This window comes from Phoca vitulina, unplaced genomic scaffold (assembly GCF_004348235.1).
Source record: "Phoca vitulina isolate PV1807 unplaced genomic scaffold, GSC_HSeal_1.0 scaffold5, whole genome shotgun sequence".
In the NCBI taxonomy this organism is placed as follows: domain Eukaryota; kingdom Metazoa; phylum Chordata; class Mammalia; order Carnivora; family Phocidae; genus Phoca; species Phoca vitulina.
Window position 1 is genome coordinate 61,660,092 of NW_022589708.1, and position 21,058 is coordinate 61,681,149.

General features: G+C 43.2%; 1 protein-coding gene across 1 annotated transcript in view; it reads left to right on the forward strand.

Annotated features, from left to right (window-relative positions):
• The window catches only part of FOXO1 (forkhead box O1), a 93,937-nt gene extending 74,151 nt beyond the window's left edge, over positions 1–19,786 (forward strand). Inside the window, exons 2-3 of the mRNA XM_032403105.1 lie at positions 17,855–19,210; positions 19,676–19,786. Coding sequence (XP_032258996.1) covers positions 17,855–19,192 — 1,338 coding nt within the window. The 3' untranslated portion in view covers positions 19,193–19,210; positions 19,676–19,786. The remainder of the gene's footprint in view (positions 1–17,854; positions 19,211–19,675) is intronic.
• Positions 19,787–21,058: the final 1,272 nt, after the last annotated feature.

Here is a 21,058-nt window from a genome sequence, read left to right on the forward strand (position 1 = left end):
TAGCACCCACATGACCCCGCCAGGTTTTAACAGATGTCACTCATCTTGCTCTAAGCCTTCTTGTGTTGGAGGGTCCCTTTCCTTCAAGAAGTCTGCCTCCTGGCCGGGCTGATACATGCGGGTCCATCTACCCTATAGAGGAACGTGCATTGCCGCCGCCGCGCGCGCTCCCCCCCCCCATTTACATAAATGTTGTCAGTTAACATAGGTATCATTCTGCAACTTGATTTTTTTTAAGTCAGCATTATGTTTTTGAGATTTATCTGTTGTTGTTACATGACCTGAAGTGACCGCATACTTAACAGTAAAATCAGGAAATTGAAGCCAGACAGCTTGAAAACCTTCTTAATGGAAAAAATTCAAGAAGATGTGGGTGGGAGAGAGTTTCTGTTGAATTTTTACTATAGAACATTGTTATTTATGGGAAAATAGTTGATTTGAAAATTATGTACTGTTTTGAATAGCCCAATATGAGCTTAATGAGAATTAATTGCATGTTGTATGAAAAGTTAATTGCTTTTATTTACTGTGGGTATAGTTATTGCAGTTTGGTCTAAACAGGTGAAAGTTAAGATTTGCGGCATAAAACAGGAAGCAGATGGGGGCTAATTAAAGTTCTGTTGTTGATAAAAGGATGACTGATCAAGGAGCAGCTGGTTTCCCAATTTAAATGCAATTTGTACTGTTGTTTGAGGGCAGCCCTCTGCAAGCTATCATGAGTATCTTTTCAAAGGTGGAGGAATTCGTTTCAGCAACAAGTGGGAAGGCTGTTGTGCTCTATTTTTGTTCACCTTTTTGCCTTCAAGCGGTGTCTCTTCAGGGTCTGTCCGGGATGAGGGAAGGGATCACAAAACCCGGCCACAATTTTCAGTGGTGCTCCATCCACTCTGGATACCTGTTAAACCTTGGGAAAGCCTCAGTCCTCTGCTGTATTCTCCAAGAAAGTGCCCTAGCATTTGATTGAATGTTGCCTTTCTTGTTATTTCTCCCACCACGCTCTCCTGGCCATAACCCAGGAAGGTCCATGTCTCCCTAACTGAAGCGCTGTGTGTGTACGTGAGCGCCAAGAGGTACAGTGGAGACTGTTTTGAACTGAAGTGTGTTTGAGCTTCAGGCTAAACTTATTTTGCTTGATTGTGCCCTGGATGACTTTCACCTTGAAATGACAGCATCTTTTGTTGCTACTGCTAATAATGGTTGGATAAACATTAAGACCCAGTATCCTGGGTGTGTTTTGCCTAAAGAATAAATCAGCACTGGGTGCTTTTCGAATTTGTGCAGGGAGGTAACGTGAGGTCAGATGAAGTTTAGCCTTTGCCTGTAGTCAGAGGCTGGACATTTGCTTGACATTTTGTACTTACAAGTGCTTTGTGTGATTATCTAATTTTAATCCTTATAAAAACCTCTGTTGTAGTGGCAACTATTATTCCCACTTTGCAGATGAGGCAGTTGAAGCATGGAGAGTTTAAGTGACTCAGCCAAGTTCGTGCATTTGCCAAGTCCCAGGACTGGGTTAGAATTTGGGTTTGTCTGATAACAAGCCCATGTTCCTCAACCGCTGTACCCTACCGGTTTTGTGTAACACTTTTGTTTTTTCCGCTTCCTGCTTAAGGAAAGAGCTGTTGTTTCCTGGAAATACAAAAATCTTAGGATATGGTTTGTGAACTTCATCTTATTTGATTATGTAAATGTGTGTGTGTGTGTGTGTGTGTGTGTGTGGTGTGTATCACATTGATACAGGTCCTGGCACTTGGTAGGAAATCAACGTTACGTTATTTTAATTTTTTGAATGAATGCCTGAAAGAATAGGCATAGGTATTTTATTTGTCCTCCACCCCCACCCCCAAAGAAAGTAGCTTTATTCTGATTATAAAAGTTATACATGCTCTTTCTTTTAACAACAGCAAAAAGACAACATGTAAAGGTAAACTAGAAAGTGAAAATCCCCATTACCTTCACCATCCAGAGACATTATATTCATTAAAGTATTCTTATAAAAGAAATAATTGGCGATATAGATCTTATGTAACTGGTAATAAAGAGCACCATTTGTATTAGCTACAAATTCTAATAAAAGCGTGCAGTAGATGTTTCAGGGACGTCATAACTGACATTCTTTGTCAAATGTTGTATGCAAACTTTCCAGTTCTAGTCGCTATTTTTGCCCAGCCTGGTTCTACACTAGTTCTGCTACTCCCCATGCTAATGGGAGAGACTGTTCTGTTTCATGTCCCCAGAAACCGTCCCTCTGCTCACATCACAGTTCTTACAGTGTGAGGAGTGGTGTCACAGCCAAAATTCGAGTGTTTTCCTGACCCAGGAGAATGCTCAGGATTCTTTGTTATTTGTTTCATTCAGCTGTCTTCTAAGCAAATCAGCCTACTACACTCCTCTGTTTCCTCTAACCCCTTCTCTTCTGCTTCCTGTGTCTTGTCTGTCTCTTCCTCTCACAAAAGCATTTAGGGAGGTGGAAGAGATTTGGAAATGAAATAAGAGTGGGCCCATTCTTCTTCCCTGGTAGCTCTGCCTCATGTATTTTTTTTTTTTTTTTAATTGTATTTATTTGAGAGAGAGAAAGAGCACAGGGCGGGGGGGAGCAGAGGCAGATGGATAAGCAGAGTCTCCGCTGAGCAGGGAGCCCAACCCGGGACTCAATCCCAGGACCCTGGGATCATGACCTGAGCCGAAGGCAGATGCTCAACTACCGACTGAGCCACCCAGGCTCCCCTACCTTGTGTATTTTGAAGATACTGTTGCTGTTCACTCTGTGATGTTTGGGGGAGGGGCCTATGCAAGACCTGCTTTATTACGGAGCAGTCTGACCTGGTTGGACAGTTGGTGTCTCCTTCGTTCTTCAAAGAATAAGAGGTATGGTTCATAGAGCACCTGGGCTTTCCAGGGTAACTGGGAGAATAAACTGGTTCTTTGGTAGGAAGCTTGGGGGCAGCTCTGCAGCTTCAGATTAATGACCCCTTCTGCCCTGGACACAATCTTAAAATCTCACAAATGCATAGTCCTTGGTTTGTGCTTTTTGAAGCAGTGGTATCCATTATGACTTTTCTGTGAGGTAGTTAGGACAGGCATTATTTTTTCCACTTTGTAGACAAGAAAGCTGAGACACACAGGATATAAAATTTGTCCAAAGTGCTACATACAAAGACAGAGTTATACTTAGGTCTTCCTTTTCACCACCATCTTGCCATTGGGGCAGCATTTTCCAAAGTGTGTGCCACTAAACGTTGGTTTCACAGCAGAGTCTGTCAAGAATCATCACAAGTGTGTGTGTGTGTTTAAGGGGGGGATACATGTTACCATACCTACAAAACACAAAGTCTACTGGAGGGTGTTTTGTTTTTGCTTTGCTTTGTGTATTAACATGAAGAGTCCTGCACATTTTTGTGACCACATGTCCCAACTGTATGTCCTCAGTGAGTTCCTGTCACCTTGAGAGGAATCATGGTTGTTTGAAGCTCATGTTCAGGATGCTTCACTGTGCTGTTAATGTGCTGCTTTGTCCTGGGTTTACTTTGGAGGTGTTCCAGGAGACCTCAGTGGTTGGAGGAAAGTCTAATCTTTGGGGACCTGGAGGGAAAGTCCAGGGGATGCTGTTAACATGGGCAGCGGTTGGGGATAATGCTTTGGGAATAAAGACTACCCTGGGGGTGGAGTAGGAGGCTGGCCATGGGGAATCCTTGTCATCATGTCCTTGTCAGCAGTTCAGGAGGAGCTTTATGGAGGAGGGCTTTAACCAGAACACGGGAAAGTCGTTAATCAGCAGGATCAGCATTCTAGGACCAGTTGTCAGTGTCGTCAAGGTAAAGAGCCATGAACTGTAACCTGAATGACAGCTGCACTGTTTAGCGAGGATGGACTTAAGAAATTTGGACCCAGAACAGCATGCTGCTGCATCCTGGCACACGTTTGACCAGGCACATTCCCTGGATGAAGCCATCTGCATCAACACGCCTACCCCCCGCTTTTCTTTAATATTTAATATTCAGTTTTGCACTTGTTACTCTTACTAGATTGGCTAATTTGGGGGGGGGTTGATGATAAAGGTGCAAGTGGCAGATGCTGCAGCCATCTCATTAATCAGCTTTCCTCTTTCCTTTTTGCAGAAGAACTTCTAACAAAACTCTTTTATTTTGAAGTAAAGTGTTCAACCAGGGGGAAATGATGGATTATTTTGCATTGAAATCTCCGACCAAGGAAGCAAGTCCAGCTTCTTAGAACTGATCTTGGATATCACACTTGATTTTTTTTTTTTTCTTTCCTTTTCTGTTCTTCTTTTCTGCCTTCCTAAGAGCAAAGGATCTACCTGCTTTCATCCTAAGCTGTTCCAGGAATTGAGTGTAAATCAAAAGTTACAGTACAGTAGTATTTTAAAATCAGAAGATAGAAACCCTGAATTAATTGGAAGTGTTTTGTTTGGTTTTGTTTTGGTGGGGAGAATAAAATGATCTCAGTAGGAGGAATGACTGGGAGAGGGTGCTGTGAAAAAGATGGGAAAGTTAACAACCTAAGGCATGATCTTTCCTCTCAGCAAGTGTTCTCTAGCTGTCCCTCCAGAAAAGTGATCAGAGAAAGCATGACACTGTGTCATCTAAGTTTTATAAAATGTTTGAACTATCTGCTATTGTTTCTTTGTTTGCTAGTAATGTTCTGACTTTTCAACCTGATTGTAAACTGGTGGCATTAATTTACTTTGGGACAGAAAGGAAAGGAGGTAGGAGGCAGGTAGAGGCCAGGGCTGTGTCATGGAAGAACAAAAGTCCGTGGGATTGGCCAAGGGTGGTTGGGTTTATGCCCACCAGCATATGCTTTTACAATCAAATTCTGATGGGATAATCAACCATTAAATATTAAGTTCCCAAGATTTAGACCTTCCTTTGTTTGTGTGTGTGTGTGTGTGTGATACCTTCCATGAGGGTGGGAGGGAGTGTTGTGTTGTGTGGGGGACAGTTGGGGAGCCAGATGCCATCTCAGCTTATCCTCCCATCACTGTGGTCCAGCTGTAGTGGGCCATTTTTGGCCCTGGATTTCATATGCACCCACCAGAGCACTGACTTAAAACTAGTGAATAATTTGTTGTAGCTTTATCCATGTTTATGTCAAACAGTCCATGGTTACATTGTAGGGCATTATTTCCTTTAATTTCCCTTTAGCAGCTCAAAACAACCTGAAAGATGTTATGGTTGAGCCCAGACAATGACCTCAAGAAACAAAAATAAACCTTTCAAAAAGTGAGAACTGAATCTGTATGCCAAATGTTGTGAACGATGGATGAAAGTATAAAAACACACTGGACTTCACGAAGGGAGAGTTTTAAAAAATTTGTTTTGAAAACAAATGGTCCCTGCCCCCGGATCCTGCCCTCCTGTGACTAGGAAAAAAATCAGAGATTATGCCATGAGTTCCAGAACAACCAGGTAGCATTCAAGTCATGAGACAAAAGCCAAACAGCTGCTTCAGTGTAAAACCCCATCATTTTCTGATAGATCAAGTCCTAAAGATGGCACTTGTGAGGCTGGCTCTGCACACTGGGCTCTCCACACGAGCTGTGGCCGCGTCCCCTTAGCGGATGGAACTGTGGACACCTCTCGGGGTGGGGAAGAGCGGTGCCAAAACAGCACCTCCCTGAGAGGCTTCTGCTTATCAACAAAAGTTAATATGCACATTAAAATACGGACACCCACGCATATTTACATTTTTGGACAATCAAAGAAGCCTCTGCTTTCCAAGCAGGACACAAACTCTTCTTCTCTCCCACCATCTTGTAGGGAGATCGGTTGGCACTTTCCTCCAGGTTCCACGTCGTACTGTATTCTGATCTTTGGTCTGCTCTTCTGTGTATTACATGTCCGATGCAATATAAGCTCCTAGCTCCTAGATTTTTTTTTTTAAAGTGTCTTCCCACCATATCTCCCCTTTTCTATGTTTGAGCTCAGACACCGCCACATTTACTTCTGACTTCTCTACACTTGTTCTGTTAGTGCTTTAAAATATTTTTTTCTCACAAATATTTAGCTGATATTTATTGGGCACTTTGTATATACTGAACATTCAGTACAGTGACTCCATAAGATAAATACTGTTAGATGTACGTCACTTGCATAGTAGTCCTCATGCAGTATATAGTGGCAACTGGATTGAGTCCAGGTCTCTGGTTTTAGAACACATGTTCTTAGCCACCACACAGTACACTGTCAACTTTGATTCATATTCTGCCCTCACATTAAGAATCCCTTTGCCTTTTTATTCAGCAATCCACATCTTCCTTTGTTGTGTTGTTGGCCTTGTATACATATACATATACATATACATATACATATACATATACATATACATGAAAAACTCTTGGAAACAGGAAAGAACCTCATGCTACTCTGTTGTCTCCATAGTACCTAGTATGCAGTAGGGGCTCAGTAGATACTTGTTGAATGAAAATTACATTGATTGCTTTTACTTTGGCCAAGTTTCAAGACCCTAGGGCGCCTGGGTGGCTCAGTCGGTTAAACGGCTGCCTTTGGCTCAGGTCATGATCCCGGGGTCCTTGGATCGAACCCCACATTGGGCTCCTTGCTCAGCGGGGAGCCTGCTTCTCCCTCTCCCTCTGCCTGCCTCTCTGCCTACTTGTGCTATCTCTCTGTCAAATAAATAAAATCTTTAAAAAAAAAAGTTTCAAGACCCTAATTTATGTTACTGAAGTGAGTGTAAATAAATTAATTTCTGAGATTGTCCATAGATTTAAATAGTTTACGTTAGACTGATTTCAGCTAGGCTTTGCTCAATTTCTTTGCTTAATTTTGGATGGAGTTTTCAATGACAAAACAAAGGTAAAATTTTATCTTTTGTTTGTATTCCCAATAAAGGTGACTGGTTTCAGGTCCTATGAGACCCTTCCTTCTTGGTACACTGTCTTCCTTCCCCTCCTACCCCAGCAACAAAGCAGTGCCCTGACACCGGGCTGGACTGGGATTGACTGAGCATGTTCTAGTCCAGCCCTGATTCACCCTGTGGTCTTTTTAGAAAACACACACACACACACACACACACCCAATCTAGAAAACTAGGTTTTGTTGTAAAATTGTGTGATACTCTAGCTTAATTTATAGCTACTTTGAGGACTAAAATGGTTATACAATATATTGGTGTCTGTCTCTATTGTTAATAGAAATGTATTGTGGACTTTAAAAATGGTTAAAATGTAAAATTTATCTTCTGGGGCTAGGGTTGCACTGTGAAGAATGACTATTTCAAACTTTGTTCAATCCGGTAACAATTCTAAGCTATCCATTACATTCTTAACTAGGTTGTCAGAATTTGACTAAATTGCTTGCTGAATTGGATCCGGATATCTGCAGGATGCTTGGAAACAGCCCTGGCTTGGGCCCCAGTCTCCCATGGCAGGCGGGGATTTTACTTTATCATGAAGCAGATGGGCCCAAATGGTTTTGCTGTTAGGTTTTGGGATTAGGTCAGCCAGTGATTTTTTTTTTTTTTTTTTAATAGTTATTTGATTTGGGACAAGAGTTTTCGGGAGGTTGCCCCCAAACAAAAAACAATGTATGCTTAGCATTCACAAATCATTGTTGCTTTAAGCCCCTTAGCCGGAGTATTGGGCAAGCAAGCCAATTTCAAGATTCTGTATAACTAAGGAAACTTTATTTTGCAAATAATACGTAATTCAGCATATTAAATTTTCACAGTTTCTTTCCATTCTTTTTGTAATCTGGATCTGTGGTATTTGAGTTCCAAAATAGAAAAAAACCACTTTGGCTTCATACTTTTAAATTCTGTTTACTAAGAGTAGCAGTTCTTGGCGAATAGATTATGCATTCGGTAGATTCATTTTTCCCTAGATTTTCCAGACAGTGAACATATTTAGGGTAAAAAACAATTCTAGATCGTACATTCTATGGATGGGATGTTGTCCTAGAGATTTTATTTTTTAAAAATGTTTTATTTATTTGACAGAGAGAGCACAAGCAAGGGGAGCGGCAGGCAGAGGGAGAAGCAGGCTTCCCACGGAGCAAGGAGCCTGATGTGGGGCTCAATCCCAGGACCCTGGGATCATGACCTGAGCCCAAGGCAGGCGCTTAACCCACTGAGCCACCCAGGCACCCATATCCTAGAGATTTTAATCCATCAAAATTTCAGTGTTCTTTGCTTTGAATTTATATTCAATTCATAAAGTTTTTCATTGGCTCTTGTAAACAGTTTGGGCACATACCCGGAATAAACATTCACCTAACATGAACAGGTTGAATGGGCTCGTCACTATCCCCAACAAAATATTTTAATGTTCACTTTGATCCTTTAATAACTTTAGAAAACTTGAAAATTGATGAAACTCTTACGTGCTGTGTTTCATTTTATGCCTAATTTGAGCTATTCATCAGAAGAAAAAAACTTCTAAAGTGTTCGTTGTTTTTATTTTGTTTTACCTTACTCTGGTAGTCAAATACACCAATTGTTACTTTTCTGGTAGCCAAATACAGAGGTAGTTAATTGCGTCGTAAAGCAGAGCATTTATAGAGCCAGTGAGGATGAGAAAAATGGTATGGCCTATAAGATGGACACAGATTTTCGTTAAGAAACAGCAGGATCACTTCTGCAACAAATGAATTCCCTTTTAACATTATGCTGTGGTACGGCCCTGTGTGTCTGAGGCAGTCATTAGGAGCAGCAAAAAGTCCATATTCTGAGCAGATAATTAAATCGGAGTTTCAGGGGTGTCTGGGTGGCTCAGTCGGTTAAGCGTCTGACTCTAGATTTCTGCTCAGGTCATGATCTCAGGGTCGTGAGACTGAGCCCCTGTCGGGCTCCGCAGTGCACTCAGAAATAAATCTTGAAAATAGAAGTTTCAGAAAGGATGGGCTCCTTTAGGTCACCTAAATGGGCAGGATGGGGAGTTGAAGCTCTTTGCTGTGCACTTGGCAGTGCCCGGTCTGTATTCCTCCCTGGGGACGGAGGTGAGTGGGTTAAAGGGTTGCCAAGTATGCCTGCATGCTGCGAAGAAACTAAATTAATCCCAAGAGAAACAAACTCCGTGTTGAAATCCTTAGTTAGCCTACAGATCCCTTAAAGACACACACACACACACACACACACACACACACACACACAGAGAGAATTCTAACTAAATGAAATTTAGTCTCTCTTTATCCACCACTGGGACCTAATTAGCCAGGGTGGATGACACTCATTTGAGGTTGGCCTTGTTGGATTTTGTGGCAATGTGATCCGGCCTAAGTGTATGACAGCATGAGGTGGTTTCTGTTTTCTAGACTTGTCTTAAGCAGGGGTCCGTATTAACAACTTTTATGGAAGTTCTAGAAGGAGAGTGATTAAGATAAATGCCCCATGATCTGGAACATGAGGAAAGATGCTTGTATTTATATCTAAGGTTTCAATCTTACCTGGATTTTTTTGAATTTTGTCTTTTGGCGTTTCTAGTTTCTGATAGTGTGTAAAGCATGGGGCATTAAATGGTACAGGAAGGACTTTCCTTTTCATGTTCTGAAAATTAAGGGCTTTACCCTTTCTTTCATAAAACAGTAGCTTTCTTTGATATGGGGCTTTGCTGTAGGACACAGCAAGGGGAAACACTGTGCTTCTTTTTGATTATGACCTTCTGAAAAATAAAAGCTTGCAATAGTTTTGATATCATTAAGTAAATTTTCTGTTCTGTCCCTGGAGATTTTTTTTTAAACCCTAAACCAATGAGGTTATTGGCTGGCATGTTATTCTGAAATTTTTAGGCTTTTGACTAATATGAGAGCTTATCAAAGATCAGGCAAGCATCATCTTGCATCCTCGGATCATCATCTGTTTTCTGCATTGCAAGGTTTCTTCTTGCTCTTCCTTCAAGGCTGGGGGTGCCTCTGTCTTCCCTCTTTGTTTCCTAGTATCATGGTGCCATTCACTTGTAGCTCACCTTTTTACCAAATATTTTGTCCTGCAATATGTTCTTGAAATCGCCCACCTCTTCATGGCTCTCATAGGGTTTGTTCTCAGCCAGGTAAATGGCAGTAACTAGTGTGTGAGAGGAAATGAGAAAGAGCACTGTTCTAATAATTGCCCTCCTGAATAGAATCTGTCATCACTCTGTCTCCTCCTTGAACAATCTCATGGACACACATGTGTTCTGACATAGGTCATCCAAAAAGCCAACAGAACACACTAGTTAATCACATTTTTGCATTGAAAATCTTCTTAAGGGGAGAAAACAATTTTTCTGTAAGAGAAAGATTGCAGTTCAGTTGTGAGGACATGGAAACAAGTCTGAGGAAGGCTGGCAGCCTGTTAAAACAGGAAGTTTGTGATGAATGGTTTTTAATCAAGTTGTAACCATTCATGATAGCTTTAAAATTCCTGTTTATGTATCCCTTTGCTTCCTATCACAAAATAGCCAACCTTTATTTCCTCAGCTTTGTGTCCAGGGGTGCACTAAGTGCTTTCCATATACATGCTGCTGTTCAGTCCTTAAGCATCCTATGTAACAATCCTGGGTAATTACTGATTCACAAATGGCGAGACTGAGGCTTAGCGAGATCAAGGCACTCACTCAAGGTGGCTCCGCAGTCAGCCTGACCCTGGGTTCTGCCTCTGTGTGCTTCCCCACAAACGTGAAACTTCTCATGGTGCTCATGAGTTCTTAAATTTGTCTTTTTGGTGTTTTACATGAGAGCATAATCTCCCACATGCTTTTTTTGCTGGAGGTTCTTTAATGTAGTCATATTTTCCTTCTTTGGAATGATTTGAGTCAGAGAGAAAGCTGTTTAGAGCTAAATGTGTATCTATAGCCATTTGAGAATCTATAGCTATGAATTGGTTTGGCTAGGGGAGGGACATTGCACGTTCTTCATACTTGTTTTACATTTCTTCTAGGAATAAAGCCCCATGTGCTTCTGCTTTTTGTAAATGAACACTCACAAATTTTTCATCTGCATTTTAATCTTTCCAGACTCTCTTTTCCCTAATATGAAATGGGGGCGTTAGGCCAGATGACCTTCCCATTGCCTTCTAGTTTGCAAATTTTATGAGGCTGTGAGTCCTTTCTTCACAGCCCTGGGCTCATTGGAGAAGCTGAGTCCTCCTCAGTGCAGACCTGGGGTGAGACTGGCCTATGGGATCGTTGGGTGTCCAGGCAAGGACCGGTTCCTGGGCAAGGATACCAGCCTTTTGGAAGAAGAGCTGAATGCTGCTGGAGCCTAATGTGTAAGCATGTAGATTAGCTGTTCACGGCAGATCTTCTATTCCAACACTTTTCAAACTTGAATCTATATGCTGTCTATTGATAGTGTGTCTATTGACATCACTTGTAAAAAGAACAATTGGCCAACGGTCACATGTTTTCCTTCTGTTTGCAAGCAAAATGGATTATTTTACAAAGTTGTTTTATTAGCAACTTTAATGGGAACTCTGTTGAATAGAGATTATTCCGACTTTCTCCTTAGTTTGTTTTCACTCGTTGAAGTGCAGGAAGAGACGGTGTAAGAGAGAGGAAGCAGGAGGAGGGAGTCTGGTCCACGCTGGGAGTCTGCAAAACAATTGCAGGCATTGACAGCATTCACAGAAATTAGATAAAATGCTTTTGGAAAAATCTAGTTTGTCTAGCATTTTGAAAGAATTTCTAGAATTTCTAGAACAACAAGTTCATTTAGTCATGTGTTCCAGCGTCTTAGTTTGAAGTTCTTTTTGTTTGACTTGGTCACTGTTGCTCACGCCCACCCTGCGGCAGGGTGCTGGGCAGTGCTAGGCTGCAGGGGCCTCTGGGCTGCTCCATTTTCCTGTGGGTCCCCACAGCCTCCTTACGCACGCTTTCCCCAGGGCGATGCTCATACCTGAAGTTCACACTTCAGCTGCTATGGTTTCCTGCCAGAAAGAGTAACCCCTTAGAATCGAAGCAAATCCTATTTTGTGAATTTATTATCCAGTGGGGCAGAAAATTGGTTTTGTAAACTAGTATTTGTAAGCAGAATTATTTCCACTCCCTGAAGATGCATTCATATAACCTTAGTCTTAAGTATGTTCTTTTGATTCTTAACGATGAAGCCAAGGAGGTGGTTTTTCTAGCTGGCAGCTGTGTTACACGCAGACTCATGAAACCTTGGTCTGAGTCCTAGTTGTACAGTTCATTTTCTGAGCCTCAGTTTTCCCATTTCTAAAACAGGTTCAATAATATCTGCCTTAAAGGGATCTTCCAAGTGTGGAATCAGATGAGGTTTTAAAAGCAATTTGTGTATAAAGTAAAATTCAGACCTAAAGTATGAAGGCCAACTTAAGTGGATGGTTTTGTTTTATTTTTTGGTTAAACACAAAAACCAGACTAGTCTTAGAACTGCCAACCAGGAAAAAAAGTGGAGTGAGGGCAAGACCCATGGCCGAGAGGTGGTGGTCTCCACGCACACCAGTGGACAGGCTAGATGGAGCCAAGCTGGCAGCTCGAGTCAGATGGCAGAATTCAGGTTGATGAGGGTCCAGGGGACAGAGAAGTGGTCAGGAAGGAGCCTGGGGCAGGGCAGGGGAGGAGAGATGCAAACCGAGGGCTAGACCAGACCGTTTGTTCAACCCAGGTCTGGTGGGCCAAACAGTTTGCTAGACTTGACTCAAGGGCTGGTTCTCCCTAGGTTTTCTTTGTTCAGGCTTCTAGTAGATTAGACGCCTACTATAATAGACTAGGGGTCTCTAAATGTTTTTTTTTTTTTTTTTTTTTAAGATTTTATTTATTTATTTGACAGAGACAAAGCGAGAGAAGGAACACAAGCAGGGGGAATGGGAGAGGGAGAAGCAGGCTTCCCGCTGAGCAGGGAGCCTGATGTGGGGCTCGATCCCGGGACCCTGAGATCATGACCTGAGCCGAAGGCAGACGCTTAACGACTGAGCCACCCAGGCACCCCTCTAAATGTTTTTGTAGAAATCACATACCCTTTCCGATGTTACATTATTCATTTGTACTATAACAATACATTGCATACATTATATAACATATTTGCAAATATAGATTTAAAAATGAGTCAAAAAACTTAAAACTAAATGAAAGGTATGAAGGTTTCTTCTTGCTTGTGCTTCAGTGGCTCTGATTATTGGCTTTAGACAGCAGGGCTGGGAGCATCCTGGGAGGGGCAGTTCCTGTCCTGTGTCCTCAGGGCTTCTAGGGGCCAGCCTCAGAGCCTAGTTTCTTCCAGCCAGGGAGCGAGGCAGGAGAGCAGCAGGGCTCAGTCATAACCGCCCCCCCGGCCCCCAGGAGATACCAGACTGTGGTCTCTTGACTGTGGCCTGTGTAATCCCTGCCACTGCCTACCCCATCACGCGCTGGCTGAGTGCGGAGCGCGGCGAGCCCTCAGCCGTGTGTGATGCCCACGTGCAAGGCTCCGTGGCAACACCTTGAGAAGACTTCAGGATTCTCGTGACACTCACCGGCAAGGGTAGTGATACACCAGCTTTGGTATCTGAAGTCCTTCCTTATTAACATCTGTCCACAGCACCCGAGACACTATCTAGTGCAGAGAGAAAACATCTTATCTCTTACCCCGACTTGGTCTATTTTTCCAGTACCTGACATGTAAAAGCCTTGTGTTAGTGGCAACAGTGCAAGGTATGATCATAAATAAAATGGTTATAATACAGATAAGTCTTTAAAACACAGACGTGTTATTTTATAGATGCCATTATTCTAATAATAACGACAGCTAATATTGATTGAGGTAAGCACTTTACATGTGTTATCTCATTTCATCTCCACAACAACCCTGTAAATGTAGAACCTATTAATCCATTCAACAGATACTTGAGTGCCTCTTGGTGATGGAGCTGTGAGGATACAGTGTACGAGAAGACAGACCAGGTCCTGGGCTCATGCAGCTTACAGTGTAGTGGGGAGCCAGGCACTCCCCCAAGGGACCACACATAGCAGAATCCTAATTGTGGTGAGTAAACAAGGTCCTGTGTTAGAGAGCCATAGGATGGGATGGTTCCAGAAGAAAGGGACATTTGGGCTGAGAGAGAAGTTGGAGGAGGTGGGGTGGTGATCTTTGGCAGGAAAATGTCAGTGCTCTTGGACAGTTGTTTGTGCATCATTTTCTGTCCCAAGTGGCCGTTTAGGTGGACTTGTTCTTGCCCCAGGTAGATCATAAAACACCTAGAAGGCAGACTCTGCCTGATTCCTTCTCTTGTCCTTCCCTGCACCTTGCACAAAATAGGTCCCAGTAAACGTTATTTGGCATGAATTGGTACATGAACAGATGGATAAAAGATGTGTAAGACATTACATCTTCCCTGTGATGTGTTTGGGATGTCAGTCACCAGACATTCATTGAACTTGTCTTGTGTGCAGAGCGTGTGTATGTGTGTAGGGGCTTTCAGATTAGGAAATAAAAACGTACTTCAGCCCGTGCCCTTTAAGCCACTTGGAATCCATAGAGCTCATGAAATCGAACACCTGGGAGTTAGAAGCAGGCTGAAAGAGCAAGCACATACCTTGTGCAGCTACTCCTGCCCCCGACACGACCCACTGGGTTCTTCGGGTCAGGCTTCCCAAGAAGAACGTGCTGCCTTGCTTTGGGTCCAGTTGGGGAGCAAGTGGCAGAGAGGGTATGTGTGGAGGAAATCCAGCTCGGCATTAGTAAAAAGCCCAGGCTGCAGAGAAATACAGCTGGTGGAGAGGAAATTGGCTGATGTGGGGGGAAAAACCCTAATGGCGTCATGTAAAAACTCAGGATTTGGGTAAGTGGCTTACAGTGCCTGAGTTTTCTGTCTTCACAGCCTGCCTCGTTCCTCAGGTACTGTTTTGTTCATAGTTCAAGAACTGAGTATCTTCCGGCACCGACAGTCGCTTGTGGCTCTGCGCACAGTTCACGGGAGAACTGCTGTTCCCTGCAGCCGTGGCTGTGCCCCGCAGGGATCTACAGACATAATACCGTTAATAGCAGCACACATTTTTACAAGATTTACCTCTTCGTGCCCCTCCCTGCCCCCCCTCCACCGGAGCCCTGCTGGCTGTATGAAAAACAGGAATTTTTGTAACAAGCCCTGCACAGCAAACCTTTTCCTGTTTGGAAAAAAATTTTTTTTAATTGTTGGCAAAGTTAGAAGACAGCTCTGTTACTCAAAGAGCGACCTGAAATGTCCTCTTAGAAAAATATGGAGCGTGATGTTTTGATAAGTAGGGGATTGCTCTGGACCCCCTTTTTGGAGGAGGGGGTTAAGTCTAAGTCTGAGTAGTAAGTTAGCTTATGTCCCACCTGAGTTAGTTGAATGCTTCCTGAACTTTCTGAAGATTTCATCATTACACGTTCTGCAATCTCATTAAAAGTGTCCCCTAATTGCAGTTACAGATGAGCTGATCTAATATGTGTGTTGTAGAGCTGCACCACCCTCCACCAGTCAGTGCAGACAGCCAGGAAGCCATCATCTAGGAGGATCCTCCCCCTTTATCATTAACTAAATGTGACAGGGACAGGAGTCAAGCTTCCTTTCCTCCAGAGATTTCATCGTGGCTTATCTGGGTGTCTGTTGTGTTCCAAGAACAAGATAGTCATGATGGAATATTGTGCAAACGTTCAGACTTTCAGCCTATAGAACATGTCATAGGGTCAGAGCGCTCGGCTCCCTTCCAGGTCATCCCCAGGGACAGGCCTGCCTCTTTTTCAGGATGAATTTAGAACTTGGTTTGCTGGTGTTAGTGGGCCCAGGAGATGAGGCTGTGGCTCCTGGGAACATACATAGGTGTGTGTGTTTAAGATCCTTTGGTAGGGCTTGGAGACTCTTCCGGGAATGAAATAGGCCATTGGAGAAATGTAGTCTTTGGCCTCTTTTAGGGGTTCTTGTATGTACTTAAAGTCTTCCTCAAAGCTTGTCTTGAGTTGGGGATAGGTCAAGAGGTGGGAAGGAAGAGGAAAGTCTAGGGAACAAAAGAAACCTGCCTGCCACCCACTCGCACACCTGCCCAGCGTCCAGCCCGGAAGCCCCCGTTCAGGGCCGTGTCTGCCCCACACTCACTGTATGCCCTGGCAGAAGGGCTTGTCACGTTCGCTGCTCTGTTGCAATTCTTGGGTGGAATGTAGTACAGAGGGTCAGAGGGCATTTTGAAATATGGATTTCTCAGCCCTGGCTGTCCAGCCTCACTCTACTCAGATTTTTGCATCTCTTTTTAGAAAAGGAGATTTATTTTTCTTTTCTGTTTTCAATCTCTTTTTAATAAGAAAGAACTTGAATTCATGGTTTTTGTTGAAGCCTTGGCCTTGTCCTGCTGTGCAAAGGCTTTTTCTGGCGCAGCGATTGGCACTCAAAGCATCATTACATCCCACATGGATGGCAAAAGGTTGTGGGCATTGTGGCTGCATCCCTGGGTGACCACAGATCCAGCCAGAGCCTTTTCGTGGTCAGGGAGAGGGGCCACAGAGGTCCAGGGTGCCCAGTTGGCCGAGGGTGCCAGGGAAGGCTTGGGAATCACACACAAGGCCCTGCTCCCAGTGTCTATGACACCCAGAATCCTGCTCCTGGCCTTGGGCTCAGGGCCCTGATGACAGAGGCTGCGGAATGAGCAGCTAGTAAGGGTCTACTGTTGCCCTGTTCTGTATGGGGAACAAAAAGCTACAAGACAAGGGACAGAAGTCCCTTGGAGTCCCTCCTTTGGAGCCCATTTTTCCTTTTCCATATGTCCCAGAGGCTCTCCAGATGCTGGCAGTCTCACCATGTGTCCATTAGAGGAATCAGATTGGGGCTTCCTTGTTTGCAGTCTGGCCTTGCTGCTTTTACTGGAGCTTGAGACTGTCTCTGGCCTCCTGTATGTTTGGAGTTGTGGGTGTGTGTTTGTAATACGGCTAAACTCCTACCCACACCCCCAGTAAATAGGAAGAGGGGAGCAGGGCTCAGATTGGCAATATCCTTGTGCCCCCAAAGTTGGGATCTGGTACCTACTTCTTGGTGACCGCTTACCATGTGCCAGGCACCACTGAACATTTTATTTTTTAATTTTATTTAAGATTTTATTTATTTATTTAACTGACAGACAGCGAGAGAGGGAACACAAGCAGGGGGAGTGGGAGAGGGAGAAGCAGGCTTCCTGTCAAGCAGGGAGCCCGATGCGGGGCTCCATCCCAGGACCCTGGGATCATGACCTGAGCCGAAGGCAGATGCTTAACAACTGAGCCACCCAGGCGCCCCAACAACACTGGAATTTAAAATCTCCCTTTTTTGGCAGTTCAACTTTCTAAAATAAGAAATACGATCCTGTTTGTCTTATATTCACCTATATTTGCCTAATGGACTTGAAAAGTAGAAAGGAATCTAGGTCTTACTAGTTTTCAGGCTTTTAATTCTTAACTAAGAATATACCCTGCTTCACTTCTTTCTTTTCCATAATCATGTGGGCCCAGTAATATAAAACTTCTCACTTGTGTAAATGGCATATGTGCAATCTGAAGAGAACTGGCAGTAGTTTTAGGGGTGATAGAATGGAAAGGGTTTTTGATAGCACTTTGTTACAGAGTGCTATTTGCATAGCATTGTAGCCAAGCAAAAATTTAAGTGGTTTTAAAACCAGTTCTGTAATTGCCCTATAAAATATAGCTATATAAAAGATGTCTATAATAGTGCTTATTTAATTTTGTCCCCTCATTACGTTAAGATACAGATACTGTTTTTAAGATAAGATACTATTTCTCTTATACTGGTTTGAGCTCTTTTATAGTGGAGTTCAGAACCCATATGGGTGTAATTGTATGGGTTGAAATCTGTACCACAAACTTTAAAAATTTTTTACTTGTCTTCCCATCTATCTGCCTATACCAAATAGTATTCTAACTGGAGAAGTATTGTGTTTCTAACATGATGTTTTGCTTTACAGAATTCAATTCGCCATAATCTGTCCCTACACAGCAAGTTCATTCGTGTGCAGAATGAAGGAACCGGAAAAAGTTCTTGGTGGATGCTCAATCCAGAGGGAGGCAAGAGTGGAAAATCCCCCCGGAGAAGAGCTGCTTCCATGGACAACAACAGTAAATTTGCTAAGAGCCGGGGCCGGGCTGCTAAGAAAAAAGCATCCCTCCAGGCTGGCCAGGAGGCTGCCGGGGACAGCCCAGGATCTCAGTTTTCTAAGTGGCCCGCAAGCCCTGGCTCTCACAGCAACGATGACTTTGATAACTGGAGTACATTTCGCCCTCGAACTAGCTCGAATGCTAGTACTATTAGTGGGAGACTTTCTCCCATTATGACCGAACAGGATGATCTTGGCGATGGGGATGTGCATTCTATGGTGTACCCACCATCTGCTGCGAAGATGGCTTCCACTCTACCCAGTCTGTCTGAGATAAGCAGTCCTGAAAATATGGAAAATCTTTTGGATAATCTCAACCTTCTCTCATCGCCAACGCCATTAACTGTTTCAACCCAGTCTTCACCTGGCACCATGATGCAGCAGACACCATGCTACTCATTTGCACCGCCAAACACCAGTCTGAATTCACCCAGCCCAAACTACCAAAAATATACATACGGCCAGTCCAGCATGAGCCCTTTGCCCCAGATGCCTATGCAAACACTTCAGGACAACAAATCGAGCTATGGAGGTATGAATCAGTATAACTGTGCACCGGGACTCTTGAAGGAGTTGCTTACTTCTGACTCTCCTCCCCATAATGATATTATGACAGCAGTTGATCCTGGGGTCGCCCAGCCCAACAGCCGGGTCCTTGGTCAGAATGTGTTGATGGGCCCTAATTCGGTCATGTCAACCTATGGCAGCCAGGCATCTCATAACAAAATGATGAACCCCAGCTCCCACACCCACCCAGGACATACCCAGCCAACATCTGCAGTTAATGGGCGTGCCTTGCCCCACGCGGTCAACACCATGCCCCACACCTCGGGTATGAACCGCTTGGCCCCAGTGAAGACAGCTTTACAAGTGCCTCTGTCCCACCCCATGCAGATGAACACCCTAGGGGCCTACTCCTCAGTGAGCAGCTGCAATGGCTATGGCAGGATGGGCATTCTCCACCAGGAGAAGCTCCCCAGTGACTTGGATGGCATGTTTATTGAGCGCTTGGACTGTGACATGGAGTCCATCATTCGGAACGACCTCATGGATGGAGATACTTTGGATTTTAACTTTGACAATGTGTTGCCCAACCAAAGCTTCCCGCACAGCGTCAAGACGACGACACATAGCTGGGTGTCAGGCTAAGAGTGAGTTAGTGAACAGGTAAGATCACCCCAATGTCAAAAGACCTTCTGAAGCCAGAGCTTAAAATAGAGGAACACAGTAACTTGCCATATATCTTCCATAGTTGCGACTTTTCTGATGTCAGCTGCCTGTTCCTTGCCGAGAGGCATCTTTTATCATGCGTTCTCTGCCCCTTTTGCAGCTCATAAATTTTTTTTTTTTTTTTGAGCTTAAGCATAAGGAAGCTTCCTTTGACTGCTTTAAAGGTTTTCTTTTGACAGTTAGATGGCTGCATCTTTTTAGTAGCTCTTCAATAAATGAATATGTTTGATACAAATCAAATACTGCAGTTTTGTTTTTTTTTTAAATAGAATTTTCCCCCATTGAATGATTTTGGAGCTGTTTGAGAAAGCTCCCCCCTGCCCCCAAGTATATCTGTCACTCTAATATGTTAAATTGAATTGATTTTAATTTGGCTGTATTTTCATTGTGTGTTTTTTCTAGGCTACACTTAAAAGTACTTCAGATTGTCTGACAGCAGGAACTGAGAGAAGCAGTCCAAAGATGTCCTTCACCCCTCCTTTTCGTTTCTTGATTTAAAAAAAAAAAGAAAAGCATTTCTTTTTTCCTTTCGTCAGACTTGGCAGCGAAGACACTTTTCCTGTACAGGATGTTTGCCCGATGCTTGCAGGTTATGTGCTGCTGTAGATAAGGACTGTGCCATTGGAAATTTCATTACAATGAAGTGCCAAACTCACTACACCATGTAATTGCAGAAAAGACGTCGGATCCTGGTGTGCTTTCAAGTTCTGTACATAAGCAGTGGCTACAGAATTGTATTTGTGTGTGTTTTTGTTTTTGTTTTTGTTTTTTTTTTAATATCCATTTGGTCCAAGGAAAGTTTATACTCTTTTTGTAATACTGTGATGGTCTCATGTCTTTGATAAGTTAAACTTTTGTTTGTACTACCTGTGTTCTGCTGAACAGACGAACCACAGAGAACCAGGCTCTCCATCCTGCGCCTCCGTGGAACAGCTCTGGGCCTGTTCACACAGCCACACAATTCACATGAGAACCAATAGCCTGTTACCAGTCTGCTGAATTTATGGACTTGTCAAACACCTTTGGGGGAAAAATAGATTAAATGCCAGCCTTGTACAGGTCTTTTCTATTTTTTTGTTTGTTTATTTTGTTATTTGCAAATTTGTACAAACATTTAAATGGTTCTAATTTCCAGATAAATGATTTTTGATGTTATCGTTGGGACTTGAGATCATTTTTGGAATAGATACTGAACTGTAATGTTTTCTTAAAACTAGAGTCTACTTTGTTACATAGTCTGCTTGTAAATTTGTGGAATCCCAGATATTTGAGGCAGCATCCATAATTTTCATTTTGTATTTCTAACTGGATTAGTACTAATTTTATACGTGTTTAACTGGTTTGTACACTTTGGGATGCTACTCGGTGTTGTTTCTGACTAATCTTAAAATCATTGTAATTAGTACTTGCATACTCAACGTTTCTGACTGTTTTGGCAGGAGAGCGATGTATAGTTAGGGACATTTTGCGTTTCATGTGTAGGAGAACTTAATATGTTTTTTATGTGTGTTTTTGAAAGAAATTCCATCTGCTCCTATTATCCCGTGAACTGAGTACATCACAGAGCCTTGAGTCCTCTGATAGATGCCTGTGTGCTGTGTTGTGTCAGTTACTCCCGAGGGGCCTCGTGATGTTTGTGGATCAGAAAGGGAGTCCTGCGTCTAAAACCGTGCTCCTCTCTCAAACCTGGGAGTTTTGATCAACTCATCCTTTTTGAGTTGAGCTTCAGCAAATGTTTCCTCTCGTACTTCTGTGTTCTTATTTTGGTGTAGGTGGAGGTTGCTT